Raw genomic sequence first — 25,866 nt, forward strand, 5'->3', positions numbered from 1 at the left:
AGATGTTTGGCATTCCGCACCGTATAACTGGAAAAAGGCATGCTTTTCAAAGGGTTACAAGCATCCTTCTACTCCCAGTCACCGGGGTCCCAATGCAAAAGTCTAATAGGGCAGCCACCATACAACCAAAGGCTAACACTCTCTGTGATCATCCCTTGGGGGGGGGGGGGGGGTCAACAAAGACGTGCTTCCCTAACCTGCCAACAACTCTAACTGGACGAATCTGGAGGTCCTCAATAAGGTCCTGCACATCACATCTCTTTAGCTGCCATCCATCATGTACAGAAAAAAAGACCGGTACATCATCCTCCCTAGGCAAGGAGATTCCCATAACCTGAAGAGGAACACCTGTCCTAGAGAAAACCCCAAACCAAGAATGATAACGACCTTCCAAAAAAGATCCAGTAATCCAGTGGTTGGGAATGGCTGCATCAAACTGTGCAATCCTCCGACTAGAACCTCTCAAATGCTGCGTGACATCCAATCTCTGTAGCTCGATAAGGCTCTGAAACCTCTTCCAAGCCAGCACTGTGGGGCATAAGGTCTCCCAGCTAGCCCATAGAATATGCATATATGCCCCAAGAGGCCTACCATGCACATCTAAGATCAAACCATTCCACAGAATGGGCTGCCGGTTAGCTTCCTTCGCTGAACGCGGGGGGATGTGTACCAAAAAACTCCTCAGGCAGTCCCAGGCCCGTAGGAGGGACCTAACCAGGGGGGGTGAAGGGGAGCAGTGAACTGCATCTAAAAAAATAAAGCATGAGCTGGGAGTCCAGTCACCTCCGCAAACAGGGACAACAAAGACGTGCTTCCCTAACCTGCCAACAACTCTGACTGGACGAATCTAGGGGTCCTCAATAAGGTCCTGCACATCACATCTCTCTAGCTGTGCCATCCATCATGTACAGAAAAAAAAGACCGGTACATCATCCTCCCTAGGCAAGGAGATACCCATAACCTGAAGTGGAACACCTATCCTAGAGAAAACCCCAAACCAAGAATGATAACGACCTTCCAAAAAAGATCCAGTAATCCAGTGGTTGGGAATGGCTGCATCAATCTGTGCAATCCTCCGACTAGAACCTCTCAAATGCTACGTGACATCCAATCTCTGCACCTCGATAAAGCTCTGAAACCTCTTCCAAGCCAGCACTGTGGGGCATAAGGTCTCCCAGCTAGCCCAGAGAATATGCATAGCTGCCCCAAGAGGCCTACCATGCACATCTAAGATCAAACCATTCCACAGAATGGGCTGCCGGTTAGCTTCCTTCGCTGAACGCGGGGGGATGTGTACCAAAAAACTCCTTAGGCAGTCCCAGGCCCGTAGGAGGGACCTAACCAGGGGGGATGAAGGGGAGCAGTGAACTGCATCTAAAAAAATAAAGCATGAGCTGAGAGTCCAGTCACCTCCGCAAACAGGGACAACAAAGACGTGCTTCCCTAACCTGCCAACAACTCTGACTGGACGAATCTAGGGGTCCTCAATAAGGTCCTGCACATCACATCTCTCTAGCTGCCATCCATCATGTACAGAAAAAAAGACCGGTACATCATCCTCCCTAGGCAAGGAGATACCCATAACCTGAAGTGGAACACCTATCCTAGAGAAAACCCCAAACCAAGAATGATAACGACCTTCCAAAAAAGATCCAGTAATCCAGTGGTTGGGAATGGCTGCATCAATCTGTGCAATCCTCCGACTAGAACCTCTCAAATGCTACGTGACATCCAATCTCTGCACCTCGATAAGGCTCTGAAACCTCTTCCAAGCCAGCACTGTGGGGCATAAGGTCTCCCAGCTAGCCCAGAGAATATGCATAGCTTCCCCAAGAGGCCTACCATGCACATCTAAGATCAAACCATTCCACAGAATGGGCTGCCGGTTAGCTTCCTCCGCTGAACGCGGGGGAGTGTGTACCAAAAAACTCCCCAGGCAGTCCCAGGCCCGTAGGAGGGACCTAACCAGGGGGGGCGAAGGGGAGCGGTGAACTACATCTAAAAAAATAAAGCATGAGCTGAGAGTCCAGTCACCTCCGCGAACAGGGACACACTTCGTGATCTGCTGCATAAGAAAGTCCTTCCACGGCTCAGTGCCTGGAAGAAAGCCCCTAACAATAAGCTTACAGAGCAAAGCCTCACATTGCACCTCGCGGTCAATGATATTCAATCCCCCTTCCTGCTTAGGCCTGATAATGGTTTCCTAAGCAACTCTGGCTCTGGTGTGTGCATTTCCATCAAGCCCTGACCAAAGAAAGTTCCGAATAAGGCGACGAAGCTGGCCAATGCAACCCTTATAAAAAATCCAACACAAAGCAATAAACTAAGTCGTGGCTAGCAAAACTTAACCACCAAAGGTCTAGAGGCCAAGTCGAGCTTCCTCCTACTCCAGTGAGGAAGTTTGCTTTTAATGCTTAAGAGCACTGGAGCAAATTGTTGTGCAGGGGAGATGTCAACGCCCACCTGACAACCAAGGTATCTGGCAGAGCATCCTCTCTCAATCCAAGTAAAACCAACATCTGTACCCCAATCTGCAAGAGGAGAATCACTGATCCAAAAACCAACTGATTTATGCCAATTGATAGTGCTGCCAAACAAAAGGCCTCCAAGGCTGTCCGGAAAGCACATAAACAAGCATGTGAAGCCTCAAGGAACAATGCCGTATCATCTGCTAACTCAAAGTCTAAAAACTCTTCCTCCATGGATAAAGGCAGCCTGAGACCCACAACACCAAGGGCAGCTCGAAGAAACCTGCTCATAGCCTCAGCTACAATGAGGTACTGTAAAGGGGCGAGGGGACAGCCCTGTCTCACCGAACGGGAAATTTGAAAACGCTCTCTGCGCCCCCTACAAGCTAAAACAGTGCTATGAGCCTCCCTGTATAGGCAGGACACCCCTCGAATCCTTTTTTGGGAAAACCCCATATGTGCCATAGTGCCCTCCAAAAAATCCCAATCCACTCTGTCATAAGCTTTTTCAAAATCAAGCAAAATAATGGCAAGAGGCTGCTGACTAGACTTTGCCCACTTGACAGCTTCCCAGAAAGAAAAGATGTTATACTCCTTCCTTGGAGGAACCCATTTTGTGTATCATGGATAGTCCTTTGGAGAATCAGCTGCAACCTTATACTCAAGGCTTTAGCTAAGATCTTATTGCAGATCCAAGGAGAGTGATGGGCCTCCATTGTTTAATGTCAGTCTTGTCCCCACTCTTGGGGATAAGGTGAATCAGCCCCTCCGTGAGGTATGGCGGCATCATACCCGACAACCACATTTCCTGAAGGGCAACAGTGATAGCATCTCCAATATGATCCCAAAAAAGAATAAAGTAGGTGGGAGACAGACCATCATCCCCTGGGCATGAACCACTAGAAAGAGCATGTAGTGCGTGAAGGAATTCATCCTTCGAGAAAGGGGCATCCAGGGAAGAACACATAGCATCTGTAATGAGCTTGGGCATGCACTCCCAAACTTTCTATCGTGCCACATCTCTCGGAGGAGAGGGCACCTCTGCAGTCAACAAAGACCGATAAAAATTTGAAGCAATACCCCTTACCTTGTCAAGCTCAATCTGAACCTCACCCTGTGAATCCTGCAAATACCTCACAGAATCCCTGCTATGGGAAGGCCTGTGCGCTGAAAAAAACTCTTTGTTGCATCTGCCACCCATCTGAGTCCAAAAAGCTTCGTTCGCATGAAACGCGAACTCAGCCCTCCTGTCCATGGCCAACTGCAGCTCTGCTCTAACTGTGGTCAAGAGGTCTGTAATCCAAGACGCATGTGGATGCTTTTCATGTTCCCTCTGCAGAGCAGCAATCCTATGCCTAATAGCTCTCTCCTTGTCCAGAGCCTCCTTCTTCTTGGACAAGGCAGCGCTATGATAATAGCTCTCTCCTTGTCCAGAGCCTCCTTCTTGGACAAGGCAGCACTATGATAATGATGGCTGGTCCTCTCAAGATCCAGCGCAATATTATGAGGAGGATCAGGACCATCACAAGATCTCCATATCTCTCTGATCTCAAGGGAGATGTCAGCATCTAGATACAGAGAGTTAGGGATACGGACACGGGGAGAGGCCGAGTGAGCCCCAGGCTCCCTGAGACACAAAACAACGGGGCAACGATCGGATTTGGTGGTGCTAGGCATAATAGCAATAGTGCCTTCTCTGTCCAGGGACCAATCATCCCCACAAAATCTGTCCAGACATGCAAAGATGCTCTCATCCCCGCTCCTGCGGTTATGCCAAGAGAAAGATAAGGAATTTGGCTTTCTTTGGAAGTCATCCTCAGTCCAACAATCCCTGCCAAAGAAAGAGAGCGTGAACCTCTCCCATGAGGCTCGCTCCAAAGGGTGTAAACCCCCTTCGCGTCCACCATTCTTGTCAGAAGGTTAAGCAACCATATGGAAGTCTCCTCCCACTATCCAATGATCAACCTGGGGAATGACATTTGTAATGGTGTCCCAAAAGGCCACCCTTTCACCTCTCACGTTAGGTGCATAGATATTCAAGATTCCCAATTTCTGCCCCTCATGCATGATCAAGATCCACTGCACTCTAGCAGGGATGATAACATCGTGCCCAATAACATGAGGCATAACAGATGCTGCCACTGAAATGCAAACACCCCCTCTAGTCCCAACAACCGAGGACCAGAAGGTGTGGCCAGAAAGCATCTTACCAGTTTTGCCACACTGAGATCTATCCAATTTGTGTTCCTGCAACAAAAGTATATCCATAGATCCTCCTGTAACAGCAGGGTGAAGCTGGTCCTTCAGAAGGCGCTTCCTACCATGGGTGGGAAGCCCTCCAAGGCCCTGAACATTCCATGAGACAATTCTCATGGAAGAGAAGAGGGTTTGACCCCCGATCTAAGAAGACGATTGAGAGCCCGAGGACGCCTCTCATAATGCTGGAGGACGGGATAATCCACAGGGCAAAGTCCACTGACATGCCCTTGTCCGGGGCCCTGCATAGTACTTGCATATGTACGAGAAACCTGTGCTCCCTGCGGGGCATCAAGGGCAATGGCATCATGCTGAAAATCCTGCAATACATGATCCCCACTATGCTGATCATCCTGCATATTGCCCCCTCCAAGTAGAGAGGACTCAACAAAATCATCCTAATCTGATATATCATCTCCCTGCAAAGAAGCATGAGCTGATACATCCCTCTGCCCAAAACTGAGGTACAAGATCTGAGGAGGTCTTCCCATCAATCGCACGAGGGGGGCGGGCGTGAGAGACAGCTCGCCACACCTGGCGAACTGTAGGAGGGGAAGGATCCAAGGGAGGTGGCGGCTGAGAAGCACGCTTGCGAGGCCTCTTGCGACCCCGAGCCCGAGGGCAATCTCGAGCAAAGTGACCCTATTGGTGACAAACCCGGCACTGATCGGGTTTACCTACAATCTCCATACGTTGCTTCAAAAGACCACTAGGGCCCGGAAGCAAAACATAGTCCTCAAAAAGCTCTCAGTCACGGGCAAGAACCATGACCCTAGGGACAGCATTCGCTGAGGCAGTGACCACCTGGGCAGAAGATGTTGTCAAAGCGTGGAGGGGGGGCACTTGAAGAACCAGCCCAAAGGCGGACCCGATGGCCTCTAGCATAGGCCAATATGCGGGAGGAAGACCTGGGAATCTGAGAGTAATCTGGAAACGGTTCCGGTCTTCCTCAACAGGGTCAAAATAGCTGGAGTCGGGAAGAAAAAAAACCTTCCTCGGGCCCAATGGCAAAGGGCTGCCCTTCAAAACCTCTGAGGCTGCGTCCTCGGAATCAAAATCCACCTAGAAGAAACCTCTTCCAAGCAACTTGACATCTCGAAAGTGTGGAGCGAGGTCGGAAGGCAGAGCCACCAGGACCCAATCCCGAGCCTGGAGACGGGAAGGGTGATATCCAAAGATTCTGGCAATGAGGGTCATTTTGGAGTCTTTCTCGATTTTGGCGAAGAGGACCGCGAGCTTGGCTTCAGAAAAAACAATGGTTTGCCCGGCCGAGGGAGAATGATTAGCCATGATGCTAATCGAAGAAGAAGGCCAACTTGAACCCGGATGAGGAGCAATCTGAACCCAAGCACAACAGGTTTGGTGGTGGATTGTGTGTTTATTCATGATGGACCGAGCGGTGGAGTGGTTAAGTACTTGGGGAACCATTTCTTGGGCCATGGAGGCTTGGCCAGCACTCTGCCTCAAGGAGGATGCTGAGGGTTGCACGCTCAAATTCAAATGTCCCTGGATTTTCACCATTGCTGCCACCAAGGTCCTGGTGTTTTCTTGGTCCCCACTGACCACTGCAGTTCAGAGCTGGGAGCTCATCAGCAGTATTACTACTTGGCACATCTGGTGGGCGTGTTGCAGCAAATTCATAGAGGGCATGATAACAACACCCCCGCTGCAAAGACCATTTTTTTCATTTGGATAGAGATTATCCACACCCTCCTGGGACGCTGGGAGCCGTTGCTGGGCGACTCAAAAGACAATGCAGCACAGACCCGCAGCCTTCCTATGCACATGGAGCTGGGCCCCTTTTTCATCTGGGATGATGATGGCCTTTTCTGGCTTTACAGGCCCCCAATGCAGTTTTTTCCCCCTTCCCCAATGTAGTCTCCCTCCAAGAGTGGACAGCCATGGAGGGAGCCTCCCCCCATTTTTCCTCTAGTGTCTTACCTCCTTGGAGGGTTGTAATCTGCCTACAGGAAGATGCTTCTTTTTCTATGAACTGAAGGATCTTTTCTTGGAAGATGGAGCTGGCTGACACTGTAGGACTAGTACTTAATCTTGATGTTAGTGAAAACGATTAATCTTTGTCTGGCCAATGCCGCACATGCATTGCACATTAATCTTGGTTTAGTACCATGTGTGTATGTGTGCGCATGTAGTGCGTGAGAGTGGGTGTGGGCATGCACGAGCATGTGTGTGGCACATGCTTGTATGTGGGGCATTTCAATTGCATTCCAAAGTTTTGAAGCAACCACTAAATACTTACTACGACTGCTGTGATTGGGATGTGAACAGGTGGTAGTGGTCTCTCGATGGTTTGGAGGCATTCTTCTTGGACCCGACAGGTTCAAGCACATAAACAACTCTGCACGTTCTCTTTTGAACAGTTGTGGGTATATCAAAGGCTCCGGACAATCTGGTTCTCACAACGACAAGCAGAAATCACTATCAAAAGTAGCAGCACACAAAGGTATGGTTTTGTTTACAGGTTTGATTACCTATCTGAAGCTATGGGTGGAATGTTGTATTTTTATGGTCGGATTATACTTATTTTCAAGCCTAAGCCTTGCCAATAATTGGTGCTGTTATGCAGGCAGACGGCGGTGATGTTAAATACATACACATACTAGCCCTATCTTGCATAATGCAGGCAGACAGCGGTGATGTTAAATACATAGACACATACTAGCCCTATCTTGCATAAGCCTCTTACCAAAAGAGACTCCTATTCCATTCTTGGAGTTCTTTGACATGATGGTCATCTATGTAAACCACCTGAATTGGTGGATGCTTACATCTCTCTCTCTCTCTCTCTCTCTCTCTCTCTCTCTCTCCATAGCTAGTCATGCATGATTTTGTGTTTAGCTCTTATTGTCTTCTATACTTGTGTCCATGATTACAATCATATTGTTTCACCATAATCACATAAGACTTTTGCAAGAAATTAGATCTCTCCCTCTCTCTCCCGGCCAGTAAATGCATGCCCCTTATAATCATTCTCTTCATAAAAGAAAATTAATATAGTTTATTGTTCGTGTCTTATTTATCATTTTTTGTGATATTAGAAATCACTTATTTCTATTTGTACAACTATGATAAAATCTATTGCTTTATTTCATAAACAAATTCTTAACTAAGAGCATGTTCTTGGAGAAGCTATTTTTATTATATTGTACCCTGTTATCAAAGAACATATCATTATAAGCTTTTACATGCAAAAGATTTTGTCATTTTATCACACTCATTAAATTTTTATTCTAAAATAAGTGATAAGGTCAGTTGTCCACACTTAATAAAACATATTTCTTTGATTTGGATGCCCATTTGATTGGGGCAAGATGGAGGACATCTTCATGAGTTTGTGCGTGCCAGGCACGGATGGAAGGCTAGTAGGCTTTGTGAGAGCGCAGATGTCAGAATGGTGATTTATGGCTGGAAAGATTGCAATTTGGATGCCCACTTCATGAAGTTCATGCGTGCCATGCTTGGATGGAGGGCTAGTAGCCATTGTGAGAATGTTGGAATGGCGATTTATGGCTGGAAGAGGATCGGAACTCAGCAAAAATGATAAAGAGAATTAAACAAGACAACTGGATTAAAGGTAAGCATCAAAGTGTTGGCATGGGACATGGATTTGGCCTACCAAATTGGGAACCATCAATGTTAAAGTGGCTAGAAAAGGTGCGGTTCAAACCATTGGGTGTGAGCCCGACGGGAGGCATGGGTGACTGGATTGATACTGGATAGACCACACAGCAGGACGGAATGCATGTTCTATGGATGTAAGTGTCAGTGGCGATATGATGTGTGTGAAGAAGGTTGAATGCAAATTAGAAACTCGCGAGGGTCTAGTGGTAAGTGGAAGGTGATTTGGGTTTGGGCTTAGCGTGATTTGCTTTTGGACTCGCAAGTTTTTTAGCTTTTGGACTTTTTTGGGCAATGTACTAGCTCTACTCTCCGTGGAGAACACTCTTCCCACTCAATGGGGAGCCAAAATAAGCAGTTTAAAAAAAAAAAGAAGGGCTTAGAAATTTTACCACACTTACCAATTTGTCGATATCTTGATGGATCGCTTGTCGAAAGTGGTTCACCTATGGCAGTGTTTAGACACCTTGCGTTTGAGGTGGACTTGCTGGTTGCTTTTGCTTTTTTGATGTCTTGCTTGGCCTGGCTAGTGTACTTGTTGGTGTGGTGCTTCTCTCTCTCTCTCTCTCTCTCTCTCTCTCATCCTCCAGAAGCACAGCAAAGAGTTCTTATCTCGCTCGTGTGCTCGGTCTGTCACTCTTTTTACTCTGTCTTGCTGGCTCTCGCAACCATGTGCTTTGCAAGCTCCTTTAGTTCTCACGCTCGCTATACCTGACTCGCTCTTGCTGGCTTGCTCTTTCTTGTGAGTGCTCTCTCGTGCTCTCTTTCTTACACGAGCTCTCTCTCTTGCTACTTATCTTTCTTTGCGAGCACTTATTTCTTGTTCTCACTTTTTTTTTCTTCTCATTAGTTTTTCTTGCTACGTCTCTTTATTTACAAGCGTTTGTTGCTTGTTCTCACATTTTTTTTCTTCTCTAATTCCTTCGTGAGTTCTCATCTCGCAAGCTTAAACCACAAGGTTTGTGCCTCGAGGAGTGGGCTTTTCAAGCCTGCCAATAATAATGCTTGGTGATTATGTTGACACCAGCACCACCATCCAAGATTGTTGAGACTATGATTCTTTCTTCATAAATGACAAATAACACGGCATTCATTTGATCGCTTTCAAAATAGAGACCCAGCTTGTTCATGGGCACTTTTGGCTATCTTTCGGTCTTGGGTATGGAAGGGAAATGTTGAATGTGGAACGGATCATCATCCTCCTCTTGAAGTTCAGGTGTGTGGACTCAGGTTTTAATCATCCAGTCAGAGTAGTCCCTCCAAAGTTGAGAGCTACCTTGTAAAAGAAAACTTATTAGAACTCGGACCTCCCAATGATAAGAAGGTAGTGAGGTCTACTATGTCTCTCGGGCAATATTCACACTCACTTGGTTTGTGCTCATTTTGAGGTGGGCTTGGGCCTACCAATGTGTAAGGGGTGTACACTGGTCCTTCCCTCCTAGGAGGCAATGCCTTTGAAGGGTCGAAATGAAGTCATCTCGCCAATCACCTCGAAGAAATTGTGATTGAGACTATGATGATCCATGGAAGGTCAACTTTCACCTTCCACTGAGTCCTCCTTCATTGCATCTAGTAATGTGGGATTTGGGTGAACTAGTTTCAAAGGCAAAGGCGTCAAAATTGGCTCTTTTGTGGCCTCTTAAGAATGGTTGAGTTTGATTAAGGCTGTTGGCATACTCTTAGGCTATGATTGGCTCTCGAATAGGGTAGGTTAGTCAACCACTTGTTCAAGGACAAGCTCTAACTCAACTTGCATAAGGTGGCTTGTTTCACATGCTCCTTATACTTACAAGCTCTTGGTGTCTTATTTCATATTTTCCTTCTATAACATAGAATTGGGGTTCTCTTGAGTCTCTTTGGAAGGTTTTCGTAGTCAGTTGGCTTCTTTTTTTTAGGAAGAGCGGGTGGAGTGGGAGGGCGCTTGTCTCTCCAAGGGAGGAAATTTTGGAGCTCTCGTCGTCCAAAGCGCCCACTTTCAATAGTCATGATGTTATTATCCTTGACAAGTGATCATACGTTACCTTTGATGTTTTCTTCTTAAAGACCTTTGGTCCAGGTTTTTTAGCCTTAATTTAGGGGCTACTGCAACCTTTGGGGCTTGTACCTCATGCTCTTTAACTACTGGCTTCGAGGTTGAAGCTTGAGTTTTTCGTTTCTTAGCTACCTTGGATGTTTTTTTTTTGTAACCGTCCTCATCATGGTCTAGAGCCTTGTGATGATATATTGAGGGACTATTGTTTCTTCATTGGAGATTTGCCTAAAGATAGGGCAGTTTAATGCCTTTTTTATGAACTTTATGGCGTTTATAGAGTCAATTACTGAATTTGGAGCTCCAAGGACCGTGGGCAGCTTCTATTTCTAGGTGTTTCATTGTTCCTCCGCTCATGTCTGCATGGCTCATTTCTTCCCAAATCTCCTCAATTATTTCTTGTTGGTTATACATTCTTTTAAGCTACAATAATGCTTGAAAAAATATGAAATAACTATGAAACAAAATTAACTATCCCACTCTAATCCACACCTAATGTAGCTTAATGCTTATGTTTGCGGAGTGGATTCCACTCCTAATCACAATTGGTAAGCTATTTCTTGATTCAATGCAATGAAATCTAAGCCTTGTGAGTCTCCAAAATTATCAAAATCACCAAGAAACCAAGGTTTCCCCTTCTAAGATATGAAGCTAGAATGCCCTAATACAGATAAACTTCAAAATATAAAAAACAACAAACTAAACACATCCAAAGCTCTAAAACCATATGTTTTTCGGAGTGTGCCTCCTAATCAACACCAGGAAATATTGGGTGGTCCCAATAGTTTGGAATGGATGGAAGAACGAAGCTAAGCCTGAGGTCCTTGGCAATGGTGCCAAATATGTTTAAGTCAAGAGCTTACCTTAGCCTTGTCAAATCATGTATCGTTATGTCTTGCCTTTAAGCTTTCAAGCCGTAATAATGCAACTCCATGATGTGGGTACACTAGCTCATTCGGTCGCATCCTCACTCCATTGAGGGGGTAAGATAGAGAGCTCTCTATGTCTAGATGGAGACAAAAAGAGAATGTCCTCCATGGTGGGGGAAGGGAGAAGAAGCTGATGGAATGGAGCAATCTACAAGCAAGCAACCATCTAGCATGCAAGAATCCAATCGAACACATGCAAACAAGAATAGAGAAGAAGAGCTCCATTGCAAGAAAATGAACGTGTATTGCTTAGTGTCAAAATTAACTTATATACAAGTGACTAGTTTTCACACTAGGTTAGCCAAACTTAAAAATGGTCGGTAGTATTACTATAGCAAGTATATATATGAAGTCCTTAGACTTTTCCCATTGGACATTAAGCTCATAATAAGGCTGCTTTATATGTTCCAGCTCCGTCTTATAAAAGATAAGTACCTATTGTTTGAGTGGATAAGATGGCAAAGGGCCTTACGATAGGTCGGGCGGGTGAAACCATGTTAACCTACAAAGTGATTAATAAGGTGCTAGCTATTATGAGTTACTTGACATTAAGCTTATAATAAGGTTACTTTATATGTTCCAACGTCATCTTACAAAAGATAAGTGCTTGTTCAAGTAGGTAAGATGGCAAAGGGCCTTACGGGTGTAGGTCATGTAGGTGAAACCATGTTAACCTACAAAGTGTACAAAGTGATTAACAAGGTGCTAGCTATTGTGAGCACCTGTATATGCAATATATGCTTGTGAAGTGCAATTGTAAAGTGCATAGCCCTTGTGCCTATATACCTACATTACTCACAAGTTCAAAGCCCTTGTGCCTATATACCTACATTACTCACAAGTTCAAAGCCCTTGTGAGTAATGAAGGTGTTATCTTGCATAGGCTGTGAGGGTTGAAGGTGTGCCCATGGGTGTGGTTCTCCTTCATGTGAAATATCCAACTCTCTTCTTTGTTCAACTCTTATTGTTGCTTTCCTACATATTTTTTCACTTCGGGTTGAGAGAAGATTGAGAGGTTCAGTCATGAGGAGGTTGGTGTTTGAAGGAGTTGGTTTCCATCGCCGAGGTTAGATTGTCAAAAATAATGGTAGAATAACCACTTTTGTGTGCACCTTTTAAGAGAATCCAGGTGATGGGTCGTACCATGGACTAGGCCGTTGCTCACCATGGTCACCCTATCCAAAGATGTACTTGGAAGGATGTCAAAGGTGTTGGACGTAGCAATTCGCATATCTACTCTTGGGTTTTCACATGACTGGAAGTTGTGGTGGATTATTCCATATGCAAGAGCATGGGAAGTCAAAGAGCCATATATAGGGTGTGGTGGCACCTTGTCATAGATATCTCCTTTGCTCGAGTTTTGGGGGGAAGCAATGGCTTAGAGATGGGAGCCCAGCAACCGACGTTGCCCAGTGACCTAGAGTGGTGTGTGTGCTGCTACTACGTGACTTTGACATGGTATCAGAGCTCGAGAATGTGTGGTCTTGGGTGGTCGTAACCTCTGTTAATTGAGGTGCTTGAATTGAAGGAGGGTGTTGGAGAAAGAAATTCGCGTAGCTACTCTCAAGTTGTCGCATGACTAGAAGTTGTGGTGGATTATCCCATATGCAAGCATGGGAAGTTGAAGAGCCATATATAGGGTGTGGTGGCACCTTGTCATAGATATCTCCTCCAGCCGGGTTTTTGGGGGGAGCAACGACTGGGAAATGGGAGCCCAACCTGTCGATGTTACTTAGTGCCTTGGGGTGGTGTGTGTGCTGCTACTACTGCGTGACTCTGATAGAGGGGAGGGTATGGTGGATACATACTTTGTAGTACATGAGCTACCATGCTCATTAGTTGGTCTAATTACTTCAACTATTTGATCAAAGAGAACTGTGAGCTTCTTCATTGAAGTGTGTTTGGCTGAAAAGCTTCTGACGTTATGGGTGTACTTGCATTCCTTGTGCGAGGGTTATGTCCTCAAGTTTTAAGGGACGGTGCGCATATGCTTTGTGTGAAGTACTCAATTGACTCAAGCATAACCAAGGACTCTATCAATGGATAAGAGTAAAAACAAGGGAAAGAGCCATAGGCTTCTATAAGATTTTTGAATTTCGTAGAAGAACTTGACATTGGGGTATGGTGTCAGAGAAAAAACCCCAAGTTATGAAAATGAGGATAAGAGTAAGGCATGAGATTAGGGATCCAAAATTTGTGACGGTGGTGCTTGGTGAGACATGGGTTCCATGTAAGGCCAGCTCATGGAAAAATTTGAGTCGAAGCAGTTACCGTCATGTGTTGGATGACTCAGCTACCTTATGTAATAGTGCTCCATCTTTTTTGTCATCTTTCTTCCTCTCTTCTCACTTTTTGCTTTTTTCTTCTCTTCTTTGTCTTCTATTGTGTTCTTCATGCTTCTTTCCTTTTCTTTTGATTTTTCATCCTCTCTCTCTCTCTCTCTCTCTCTCTCTCTCTCTCTCTCTCTCTCTCTCTCTCTCTCTCTCTCTGGCCTCCTCTTCTTCCTCTCGTCTCCTCATGTTCCCTTCTCTTCTTCCTCACTGCCTTCTTTTTTTCTTCTCCCTCCCATTATCCTTTTCAATTGTCTTCTGTCGTGCCCATGCGCTACTGCTTATCACCATTTTGTGTTTACATGATACAGCGGGGTAAAAATTAAAAACAAAAAAGGGGGGATTTTTAAATTTTAGAGGGGGTTGGGAGGAGGGATATTCTTGTATTTTTTGTTTTATTTTTTTAAATTTAAGTTTTCAATCATTTCCATATATATGTGTCTGTACAATTGATCGGACAAGTGTTGCGTTACATATGTACAAATGTGATGTTTAAGGCTTTTGGCTTACTTTGTGAGCTTAGTGGGCAAGGGAGGAAAGTCGCTTGCCCATCCATAACGAAAGCTTTAATGCCACAGTTGTCGGCTTTTCCTAGTGCACTTAATTTAGAGTGGATGTTGCAATGTGGTGTATGGGGTTATTATGGGACCGTGATGCTCCCTTTGAGCCTTAGGGTTGCTTGGCAATGACACATACATTGGTGCATGGCTCTCTCAAGGGCTTGGCACCATGAGTGGCTCTACTTTGACGTGAATCAAAAAGGGGGTACAATTGCCACCACACATGGACTTGGTGTTGCCTCTTATTGCTCAGTGTACCCACACAGAGTCCTTTGACTCTTTTAGAGAGGTAGTGTCAGAGGTGGTGTTGTCTCTTGAGTTGAGGTGGTATAGCCACTACTCTTCTCCATTCCTAGTGGTTAAGCTTTTGGGGGTGGCGTCAGAGAGGCACTCCATTAGATCACCACTCCACGTTTGGTTTAGAATCGGATGGCATGGTTGCAACTTTATCCTCAAGACCCAAATGGAGGGGTTCCCCTTCTAGAAGCCTTGAGCTTCTAGCAACTTTATTTGGATCTAGCAGGGTGCTAATGATTGTTTTGTTGGTGGGATGGAATGGGGTTTGGGGCCATTGCTTTTTGACTCTTTGATTAGGAGATTGTGGTGCAAATGGTGAGGCCTTGCGGACCCAGATGGAAGGGTTTGAGCTAGGTGGGTATGATAACCATTCTGTGTGGTGGGGACTTAAGTGCAAGTGTGCAAGTGTGGAGATTCTTCTTTGCTAAATGATTATGCAATCAAGGGAGAAATTATCCATCCCCATGCTCTCTTTCATGTGATGCAAGTTTAGTTACAATGTAAAATTCTATTTTGAAATAACTAACGATTATAAACAGAGATTCATTTAACGCAGTGAGGGTAGTTGCACGTGGATGGTGTAAGGGGTGGGTGGCCTAGTGAGGTCCATGTCTTCCAAGACATTATGTTGTGCATGTTAGCCAAGGCTAACTATGTAGCTAGGTGGTCTTTTTGGGGGGACTCTAGCTTAAGCTGAGCAGGTTCTGTTTTAGATTCACCACATGAAGGTCAGCTATATGTACAAAGATTTGTTCACTTCAAGGTATACGGCCTCTTTGGTTCTTGCAATCGTCTGAAGGGGTGTGTCCTCATTTATTGTTTTATTGCCTCTTGTTTCTCCTCCTTTTTCTTGTGGATTTGATAAAGCATATCATGGGTGCGAGAGATGTCCATAGTAGTGTTTTAGCTTGCTACCATTAAAGTATCCTTCCATTTCAACTTCATCTAGGGTCTCCATCTTTGTTTTGCCTTAAGTAGTAGTTTATATGACTCGTTATAACAGCCTCTATACTTGAGTTTCTATTTGGTGTTCTTGACACTATACGTGAGTACAATGTCCTTAACATTGTACAGTTCCTATTTATTGGTGTTCTTGACACTATACATGAGTACACCATGTCCCCTACCTTTATGCATATGTTCTTAAGTTGGTAATCAAACCACCCACTGCTTGTGATGTAGCTTTTTTCAAATATCAATCCGTAAATGGATATCATGACCTTTGCTCACTTAGCAACTAACCTCTTTATGAGAGGGTTTCCTTTAATATTATATCATTTAATTATAATTTGGAGGCATGTTCCATTGGCATGAGTGCACCATGTTCTCTACCTTCATGCATGTGTCCTTAAGTTGGTCGTCAAAGCACCCATTGCTTGCACCATAGTTTTTCAAATATCGATCTGTAAACGGATCACAATCTTTGCTCACTCAGTTTCTCTAAGGCAACTAGCCTCTCAGTGAGCGAGTATTTTTGTTAAGATTATCACTTCAATTCAAAGGGTCGGAAATAAATGTTCCATTATTAGCATGACTACATCAAGCCCAATGCAAGCTGGAAAGGTGTGTTATAGAGTAGAGTGAAACTTATACTGCCAATTGCTCTTGGGTGTCTCTACCATCTTGGAAGAGAGAATGACACACAATGTCTTGTTTTGTGCTCTTAGCTTGGTCATTTGCTTAAGGTGTTGATTTTCTATGTACCACAAGGAATCCTTTAAGCAAGAAATACACTTCCTTTATGAAGTACGTATACTGTTTTTAGTGGGCTACCAAAGTGAGTAAACACATTTTTATAGAGGAACTTGGCAATAGATCTCACGTCCATTTAAGGAGAAGCTTGCTAGTGTGGATGAGATATATCCTGATAGTACATTGATGCCCACAGTTCTCAATGCATTGCTGGATTCTTATCAGAGTTTTGTCTCTACCCTTAGACTCATGATGATGAAGGAAAATCCAAATGTCCTTACATTTGATGAGCTAGTTTTAGTACTCTTGCAAGAAGAGCAGTCCAGGCAAAACATATCTGTTATGCGAGTTGGTGACCAAGCTTTTGTTGCCAATCAGAAAGGTAAAGCTCTTTCGCATGGTGGCTAAGCCAAAATCAGAATCCTCAGGTAAGGATGCAAAGAAAGAAGGTGATAAGCTTAAAAAGAAGGGGAAGTGTCACTATTACAGGAAACCAGGGCACTACATAAATGAGTGCAAGAAAAGGCAAGAGAAGGAGAAAAAGAAAGAATTGGGCATGGCTGTGGTGGCTGATGCATCTGCACCAAGTGCAGAGAAGAAGGAATCTACAAGTTTTTCTCAAGATGATTGGGCATTATGATTGGGCATGGACTGTACATTTTAGTTATGACCTTTCTGTTCATGATGTATGCATGTTGGCAGAATCGGATGCTTGGTACTTTGACAGTGGTGCTAATAAGCACATTACTTCACAAAAACATTTATTCTCATCTTTGGAATCTGTCCCAAGTGAAGGAACCTTCACATGTGCAAATGGTTCCTCATATCCTATCAAAGGAGTTGGTATAGTTGTGCTCACTCTGCTGCAAATGGGGGCGCATTTACTTTTCTGAAGTTTTATATATGCCAAGCATTAAAGAAGAACTTGCTATCAGTTTTAGCCTTAGCCTTGTCAGGCTTGACGGTGAAATTTGTGGATGACAGATGTACAGTTCTTCAAGATAGAAATGATGGTTATTCTATCATTGCCTCAGGTACCTTGTTTCATGGCCTATACAAGATGGATGTATTTGAGAAGTTGCAGCATGATGCTTGCTCAGTCTCTACGACTCATGCTATGAGTGATGTAAAATTATGGCATGCATGATTTGGTCATTTGAATTATAGCAATTTGTTATGCCTTCAAGGCATGATATGGTGTCTAAGTTGCCAACTCTTGAGACTCCTACTAGACATGTATATGAGGGGTGTATTATTGGTAAAATGAATCTGGCATCATTTCCAAAGGATGGATCTGTGAGAACTTAAGAAATTACATCTTGTACATAGTGATGTATGTGGTCATATGAGGACACCATCTATTGGGGGATATCTCTACTTCGTCACTTTTATTGATGATTACTCCAGATAGAGCTGGGTGTATCCATTAAAGTAGAAGTCAGACGTTTTTATGTGCTTTAGGCACTTTGTTTCCATGGCTGAGCAATAGCGCAGTAAGCTTGATGATAAGGCAATTAAAGGCTTATTTGTGGGATATAGTTTAGAAAGCAAGGGATATAGACTCTACCATCCGGCCTCAAAGCGGATTTTGATAAGTAGAGATGTTTTTCTTGTCGAAAACTCACTTCAGACCATGCTTTCATGCAAAAAAACAATAGAATGTATGCTCACAGGACATGTTTGATTTGCTCCTACCTTTGTTTAATGGAGGGCAGCCATATGTAGAGCAATTGAATGCTCAACCAAGTGCTGAAATTCAGCCTTTGCAGGTGCAAAATCAGCCTGCAAATCAGCCTTTTAATGAGGCAATTATTGAGGATGTAGTGGATGAGGAGAGAGTAGCCATAGAAGAATCTAGGTGTATGCCAAAATGGCTTGTGCAAACATTGAGGGATAGCAAGTTGACAGCTCCTTTACCTAGCAGAACTCGTGCAGGTTCTCATCATGCAGATTATTCTCATGTGGATCATGTTCTTATTGCTACTTTATGTAATGAGGAGGAATCTGTTTCCTTTGAGGAAGCATAGGATGATGATCATTGGATGCATGCTATTGTAGGATGAGTATAACTCTATACTCAAGAATGACACTTGGTATTTGACAGATCTACCTCATGGCAAGAAGGCCATTGGGCAAGAAGGCCATTGGTACTAAGTGGGTTTATAAGTTAAAATACAAAGCAGACGGTAGCATTGATTGCTACAAGGCCAGACTTGTTACAAAGGGGTATGCCCAACAAAAAGGTATTGACTACTATTTATTTTATGCAGCGCAATGATAGCATTGTTATGCTACAGTTTAAAAATATACAAAAGCTCTTGAAGAGGTTTAATCTTGAAGATTGTAAACCTATGGCTACACTTATGGAGACAGGTACTCGACTTAGTCTTCAAGATGCAGGAGACTCTTTTGATGCTAGTTTGTATCAGCATGCTATTGGATCCCTTCTTTATGTATGCAACATGAGGCCATACATATAGTATGCAGCTTAGAGTTGAGCAGATTTATGCATAACCTAGGTACGAAGCATTGGCAGGCTGTTAAGCGGGCTTTTTCACTATGTACATGGCACTCAGTATTTTGGATTATTTTATCCAAAGGGCACAGGTGTATGCTTTTAGTGATTTAGATTGGGGCTGGATGTTATGACACATGAGTGTCCACTAGTGGGTTTTGCTTTCGCCTTGGTGATTCATGTATATCATGGCTCAGCAAGAAGTAGCCCACAGTGGCCACTTCCAGCTGTGAGGTTGAGTACAGGGCAGCTTTTACAGCTGCAGTTTAGTGTGTGTGGCTCAGACGTCTTATGGCTGATTTGGGTGTTGGACAGTCATCTAGCACTACGATTTTCACTTATAGCCTGAGCACATTAGCAGTTGCGAGGAACCCAGTGTTTTATGCTCGCACTAAGCACATGGAGGTGAATTACCACTATGTCAGGGAAAGACTCTCTGCCTCAGCAGAGATCAGCTTGGTCTATGTGCCTACACATGACAACATGGCAGATTTATTCACGAGGAAGCTTTTAGTCAACTCAATGATATTAAATGCAATCACACCATAGAGAGAGAGTTTAACACTATAAAAAGTAGTAACATTACCCTTGACTACCAAATTTGTTTACTTTATTGACCACTAAGCCTAATTTGGTGATAAGCCTTTGCACCATGGGGTGTATCACTAGATGGTTGCTTATTCTTTTAAGTTTGACTTCATTATCACCATGATAAAGCAATTAATACATGTAAAATCAATCACCTTTCTAGAATTATAATTCAATTTTGAACCCCCTCTACAAGTGGAAGATGATCTTCCCGATGCTCCTTTGATCCCCACTTATGCTCAAGAAGAAATGAAATGAAAACACGAAAAGAAAACGTAAAGGCAAGGTACAAGCTCCCACCTCAAACCCGGATATGTCGATCTTGCAGGCAGGCAGATAGATAGAAACCAAAATCGATGAGATCCAAGCTTGAGGGTTGTGCACACGATGAAGGACAACGAATGCAAAATGCACAAAAAAGGAAAGAAAATCAATTTTATGGAACAGTCGTTGAACTGGGCGGCTGCCTTAATGAAGAATGCCACGTAGCTTCTCATGATTGGTCGAGAAAATCAATGCGCGTTTGCATTTAACATCATTGTCCATAGGGAAATCTAACCATACCATGATAGAATCTTCAAGTGAAACCACAAACGTTACAAATCCCATTTCCGTTTCATATTCCCATTCACTTTCATTCTCTTCATGGCTCTTAGCTTTTTCAAGAGTTCCCAATGTGTACAATGGCACACTTGGTCCTCTGATATTTAACTAAGGTCTATCTAGAAACTTGCGAATCCTCGCAGTCCTATTTTATGTAGCTCTTGATGTCTTGTATAACTCATGTTTAGCCTTTAAAGGCGTAAGTGTTAACACTATGCTGGCTTCACCATGAGAGAAAAGAACTCCTCCAAATGAGGATTTAAGAGCATTCTTTAATTTTGTAAGGTAGTCATCAAATTCCTCACATGCTTTTTCAATCGCACTCTTGCTTAAGGCGAGGGGTTCCACCATCGTTGAATTTGTTTCAAATGAATTGAGCATGGACACAGATGTGATTTCGGCACCATCCCCTCCTTGCCAAGTCTCTCCTCACCGATGCGAAAATGGGCATGCTCAAGAATGGCCATGAAGTCATCTTCATGGCTACATTTCCTCACATGATGCCATCTTGACCCTCCTTGTAAAGCATTCTTGCTATCAACTGATAGGGATCAACCTTCCTAATGAGGTGTATAGCTCCATGATAGTGGGTACCACTATTCAATCTCTTTCAAATTATTGAGCACAAGAAGAATGTGATTTCAGCACCATCTGTTAGCAAAGGTCTTTGTGGTCCTATTTGCATAGTCACAAGCATGATTTATTATAGTTCCCAATGACTTTCACCAAGTGGGTTGAGGCCACATCTACACCAAGCTATCCATTGAATCTCCCTCATTCATGAGATATGCAACACGTGCTTCATTGCACACCTAGTATAACGTAGCAAGTGCATCCCATGCCTATTTTAAAGTCTTATAAGACTGAATATGAGGAATAATGCTTCACTTCACAGAAAGTGCAAGCAATGCATGTGCTTGTGCATCTCTTCCATCCCATCTCATTTGAGCAGCAGTGGGAGGTACTAGTGGTGCATGTGGAGGAGCCACATCTGTATTATATTATACTTCAGATTACCTATAGCACTTGCTTGCACTGGCAATTGTGAAACAGGACAAGTTTCACTACCCTTGACCACATTCCAAAGGCCTTTAGCAACCAGTACATGCCTCATCATATAGGACCACAATGGGTAGTTAGTCCCATCAAGTTTATCCTCAGCAAACAACATTTTGAATACATCACTACTGTCAGCCATGACTTTCTACCAATGCAAAATCTTTTAACACACTCTGCAAGTATTCAGTATTCACACTAAATGCAACCCTGGATGGCTGCCAACTGACTGAATCACCTGCAAAGTGTATGAAAATGCAGACTGTGTTCCAAGCTTTTGGTGGAGAGTGTCCATGGTTCAATCAAATCCTCAAAGTCGTCACAAGATCTAGAAGATGCTCAAAGTCCAAGTTCTCATCTTCACTATCCAATAACCTATTTTACATTTACAAATGTTGACTAAAGCAGTAGTTTGAATAGTACCCAGCTCGTTTTGGCCATAATATCTCGAGCCATGGGATGAGTCTACCTTTAAGGATTGGTTACCCTTGCGTATATAAATGTTATTAGTTCCCAATCATGATCCTTAAAACAAGGTGCTTCCTATAGTGGGTGGGAAGCCTCCCTAAACCCTACACATTCCATGAGATAATCCTCATGGTAAAAAGAAGTGGTTTTGATTAAGCAACCAGGGGCAACCGCTTAGCTAGAGTCTAAACCCAGCTTACATAATGCTAGAGGAGGGAGTAATCCTCTAAGCAAAGTCCAATGTCAGCATGTTCACTTTGTCATGAACTCTTCTTAGTATCTACATTTGTGCATAATGCATAGGTGCCTCGCAAGACATCATGACATATATCCTGTTATGCATCTTGCAAGACCTCATAAGATGTCAATGTGTCTAGTGCATCCATACAATGTGCATCCTGCATATTGTCCATCCCAAGCAAGGAGGACTCAATATAGTCATTTTGCCCTAATGCAACATCCTTTTGCAAAATCATCACTCTAACCCAATACATAATTATGTACATTGATGGAGGGTTTTATATCAACTTTGGGCCAATAAACAAACGGAATGATGGCGGTGAAACTTACCAACCTGACATTGGTGCCACAGATATTGTCTTACTCATATAGAAGGAAGTGATGAAGGGCTTACGAGTAGCCACAGATTGAACTATTTGAAATGTGAAATTCATGTATTAGGAGTTTGGTTTATTTGTGTGCTTTAGCCTAAGGTTGAGTTTGCCAATTAGGGAGTGTATAGCTTAATGACATGTGGTAGAACACATGGCTAACATGCATAAGTCTTATCTTTCTATTATACCCTCGTTATATGGTGTGAGGGAGTCTTTCCAATATTGCAAGCCTTATTGGGTGCCAAATTTTGTGCTCACATGATGCTTCTCTCTCCTCCTTCATCCACACATGGGTTATCTCTTTATGACTTCATTGTCATAAGCTATGGTTCCATGTGAGTGTAGCTTCTTAGAAGCTTTATGGTTTAAGCCTTTATACCAAATTTTATCTTGGTATCAAAGCGGCCTTCTTAGAGACCTATGTAAGTAATGCAAAATCCCTCTATGTATGCACATGACTAAAAGGATTAGCCTAATGGATTTTAGTCTAGGTTATGCTGCTAAAATTTGCAACATATGATATCATATGCTAGAATGAGTGTAGAGACTTCAACAAGAAGAAGCAATGGTGGTTTTCTACAATAAAAAAAGTTTGGAGGAGTTCACAACAAAATCAACATTCTATAAATCTAGTTTGAGAAATCACTTTTCAATTTAATAAGCATTATTTACATTTTTTGTTATTTCTAGTGATTTTCTTGCTCATGTGCTTTAGTCTATGCTAGTTTTTTAACAAGATCTAGTCTCTCTTTGGCATAACCTGTCTGCTGCTGCCTACCATAAGGTGTAACTATATGCTTTTTCCATACACAAATTTCCCATCACTTTGGGCATCTAAAAACACATCATGCCCTCTCATTAAAGCATCAAACTCTCCAGATATCTTAACATAAATTGCCTACTCTCTCAAGGCATCCAAATTATAACCAAAAATTTTGAATAATGATTACTAAATAACCAATTTTTTTGAATATAATGATTACTATAATAATGGTTATAAATAACCAAAAAATTGAAGATAATGATTACTAAATAATGTTGAGATATCGAGCTCAACTAGTGCTATGGTAGACATTGATGACCCGCCTGGGTGATAGCTTCCACACTTATACCATTGGCATGGTTGGTGAGATTATGGTCGATATGTCATCAGTGGATGACAAGATATGTGATAGCCACTTTGGAGTACTAGAGTTATGGCATAATTATAGCACTAGCTCATATAGTCAGGCTCACACTATGGATCGACCATTGTATGTTATTGTAAGAGACTACTTTCCCTTTATGTATGTACTCTTATCTTTTAGTTATATAGTTGTAGAGAAGAGAAGAAGATAGAAGAAAAATTCAACCATCCATCTCTCTCTTGTGTCTTGCACTCTCTTGTGAGTGTGTTTTCTTGCAAGGAACTCAAGCTCTCCCTCTCCCCCACATTCTCTTTATGGTCTTAGAGCTCCAGTTTGTGTGAGAGCTAAGGAGGCAAGCAAGAGGCAAGAACAAGCAAGGAGTACACGAGTAAGAGCATCATCATCTCTTTCTCTTCTTGTTTAGGTACAACACCCCCTCGGTAGCTCTGGAAGCTACACATCCCCATTTAGGAGCTGTCTTTGTAAGCTTGGAGGTGCTTGTGTGGTGCGCAATACTTCAAATACTATAGTTTTGTGGCCAGAACCGTGTTTCAGGCATGTTTCGGTCTCCATTCGGTCACTGCAAGGTATTTTCGAGGGCAATTTTGAGAAGTTCAGGTGGAGAACTATCTCTGGTTGAAATCTGGTTATTGTAGTGCAACAGTGCATTTTGGGAGTGTAGACAGTGTTTACACATATATTATTGATATTGGGTGTATGTATTCTAGTCAAATCTGGTGACATAAAGGTTGTGTTGAAGTACTATTGCAGTTACTATTGTGTTACAGGTTGTATATAGAAACTGTCTGTTTGCAGGTTTCTAATCGTTGCATGCAAAAATGTTTAACAGACTTAATTAAATTGTTAGTGAGAAGCTAGACAAGAAAAACTTCCATGCATGGAAGTTCAAAATGACCAATTTCTTTATGGGTAAAGGGAGACAATGAGGAACCTCCAAAGTTGTCTAAGAATGCCACTCCAGTAGATATAAAGGCATTCAAGGATTGGAATCAGGGTGCAAGGAAAGTCATGTTTTGCTTTCAAGTAGTGTCACAAACACAATGACAGGATACATACAAGATGCCAACACTCTAGCAGTTGCATGGAAGATGTTCCAAACCAATACAAAGGTAAGAAAACTGCAACTAAAACAAGAGCTGCATACTGTGGAAAAGAAAATCAATGAATATACTTTAAAGATCAAGGGCATTATTGAATCCCTTGGGTCTATCAATGTATTAGTGAAAGATGATGATTTGGTGAGTGTCTATGTGAATGGGCTTAGCAAAGAGTAGAAGCAATTCAAGACCTCCATTACAGTCCGAGAGAATATTCCCAACTTTCGAGACTTGGTGTCTATGTTGATCATAGAAGAAAAGTCTCTAGGTGTGAGGACTCTTCTTCACAAAGCAAAAACACATCAGAATAGGCCTTCTACTCTAATTCAGGTAGAGGTAGAGGTAAAGGTCGTGGTCGAGGCCAAGGTGGTGGGTGGCCGATAAGGAAACCAAAATTCTGGACAACAATAGTCCAATGATTCATAGGTGGAAGAGACCAATCGAGAGGTAGGGGAAGGCAAAGAGACCGAGGTAGTTAACAAAGAAATCAGAGTGCAAATAGCATAGAGTGCTATTATTGTGTTAAACTAGGACACATGGCAAAGGATTGCTATAAAAAGGAGAATGACATTAAAAGTGGAAAGTTGTAGCAAGGCAACTATGCGTCATCTAGTAAACACGATGGTGATGACAGAAGTGAGCGGCTGTTTGTGATGCAATACATGCTAAGTTACACAACAGGAGATACGTCAAGATCTCAAGATATATGGCATGTGGATTTTGACACCTCTAACCACATGACCAGTCATGGTGAGTAGTTTAGAGACATGCAAAAAATGGAAAAAACAAGTTATGTAGAAACAGGTGATGATAGTGTGCATTCCATCCATTGCACATGTTGGTAAAGTGCCATTGTCTATGCAAGATCGCAAAATAAAGTACTTGGCAGATATACTTCATGCTTCAAATATTATAAATAACCTGGTTTCTGTTGAAAAGATGGTTGAGCAGGTTGTAAGTGAGATTTAATCCTTAGGGATGTTTTGTGGAAGACTTCAAAAATCAGTGTTGCTTGGTTGCAAAGGATAACAGAAACAACAGGATGTTTACTTTGGATGTGAACATGCCTGAGGTAAAGTCAACCATGTTTCCGCATGAAATAGGTGTCATTCTTACTATAGATATTGACATATAACACAAGCGCATTGGTCATGTGAATATACAGCGGGGCTAGAGTCTATGCAGGTAGGTTTGCCAAAGTTTAAGGTTGATGGTATGCATAAAGTATGAAGCATGCTCGCTTGGTAAGCAGGACAAACAGGATTTTCCACATGAAAAGCATGTCAGTGCAAGGCCATTAGATGTTATACATTTAGATGTATGGGGACTGACCAAGACTACAACAATTGTAGGTTCAAGGTATTATGTTACATTCATTGATGACCACACTAAAAAAGTGTGGTTTACTTCATAAAGGAGAAACGTGAGGTATTTGCTCACTTTCAGAGATTTGAAGTCTTGGTCGAGAAGGAAAAAGGCATGCAAATAAAATGCCTGCAATTAGATGGTGGGGGAGAATATTTCTTGAGAAAGCAGGGAATCAAGAGACATATTACATGCAGGTGCACACAGAATGG

General features: G+C 42.9%; 1 protein-coding gene across 1 annotated transcript in view; it reads left to right on the forward strand.

Annotated features, from left to right (window-relative positions):
• The window catches only part of LOC147639261 (uncharacterized), a 53,841-nt gene extending 46,179 nt beyond the window's left edge, over positions 1-7,662 (forward strand). Inside the window, exons 9-10 of the mRNA XM_086789044.1 lie at positions 7,014-7,188; positions 7,312-7,662. Coding sequence (XP_086645170.1) covers positions 7,014-7,188; positions 7,312-7,325 — 189 coding nt within the window. The 3' untranslated portion in view covers positions 7,326-7,662. The remainder of the gene's footprint in view (positions 1-7,013; positions 7,189-7,311) is intronic.
• The last annotated feature ends 18,204 nt before the right edge of the window (positions 7,663-25,866 follow it).

This window comes from Cibotium barometz, chromosome 4 (genome assembly GCF_041138505.1).
Source record: "Cibotium barometz isolate CiBa-2024 chromosome 4, ASM4113850v1, whole genome shotgun sequence".
Taxonomy (NCBI): Eukaryota; Viridiplantae; Streptophyta; class Polypodiopsida; order Cyatheales; family Cibotiaceae; genus Cibotium; species Cibotium barometz.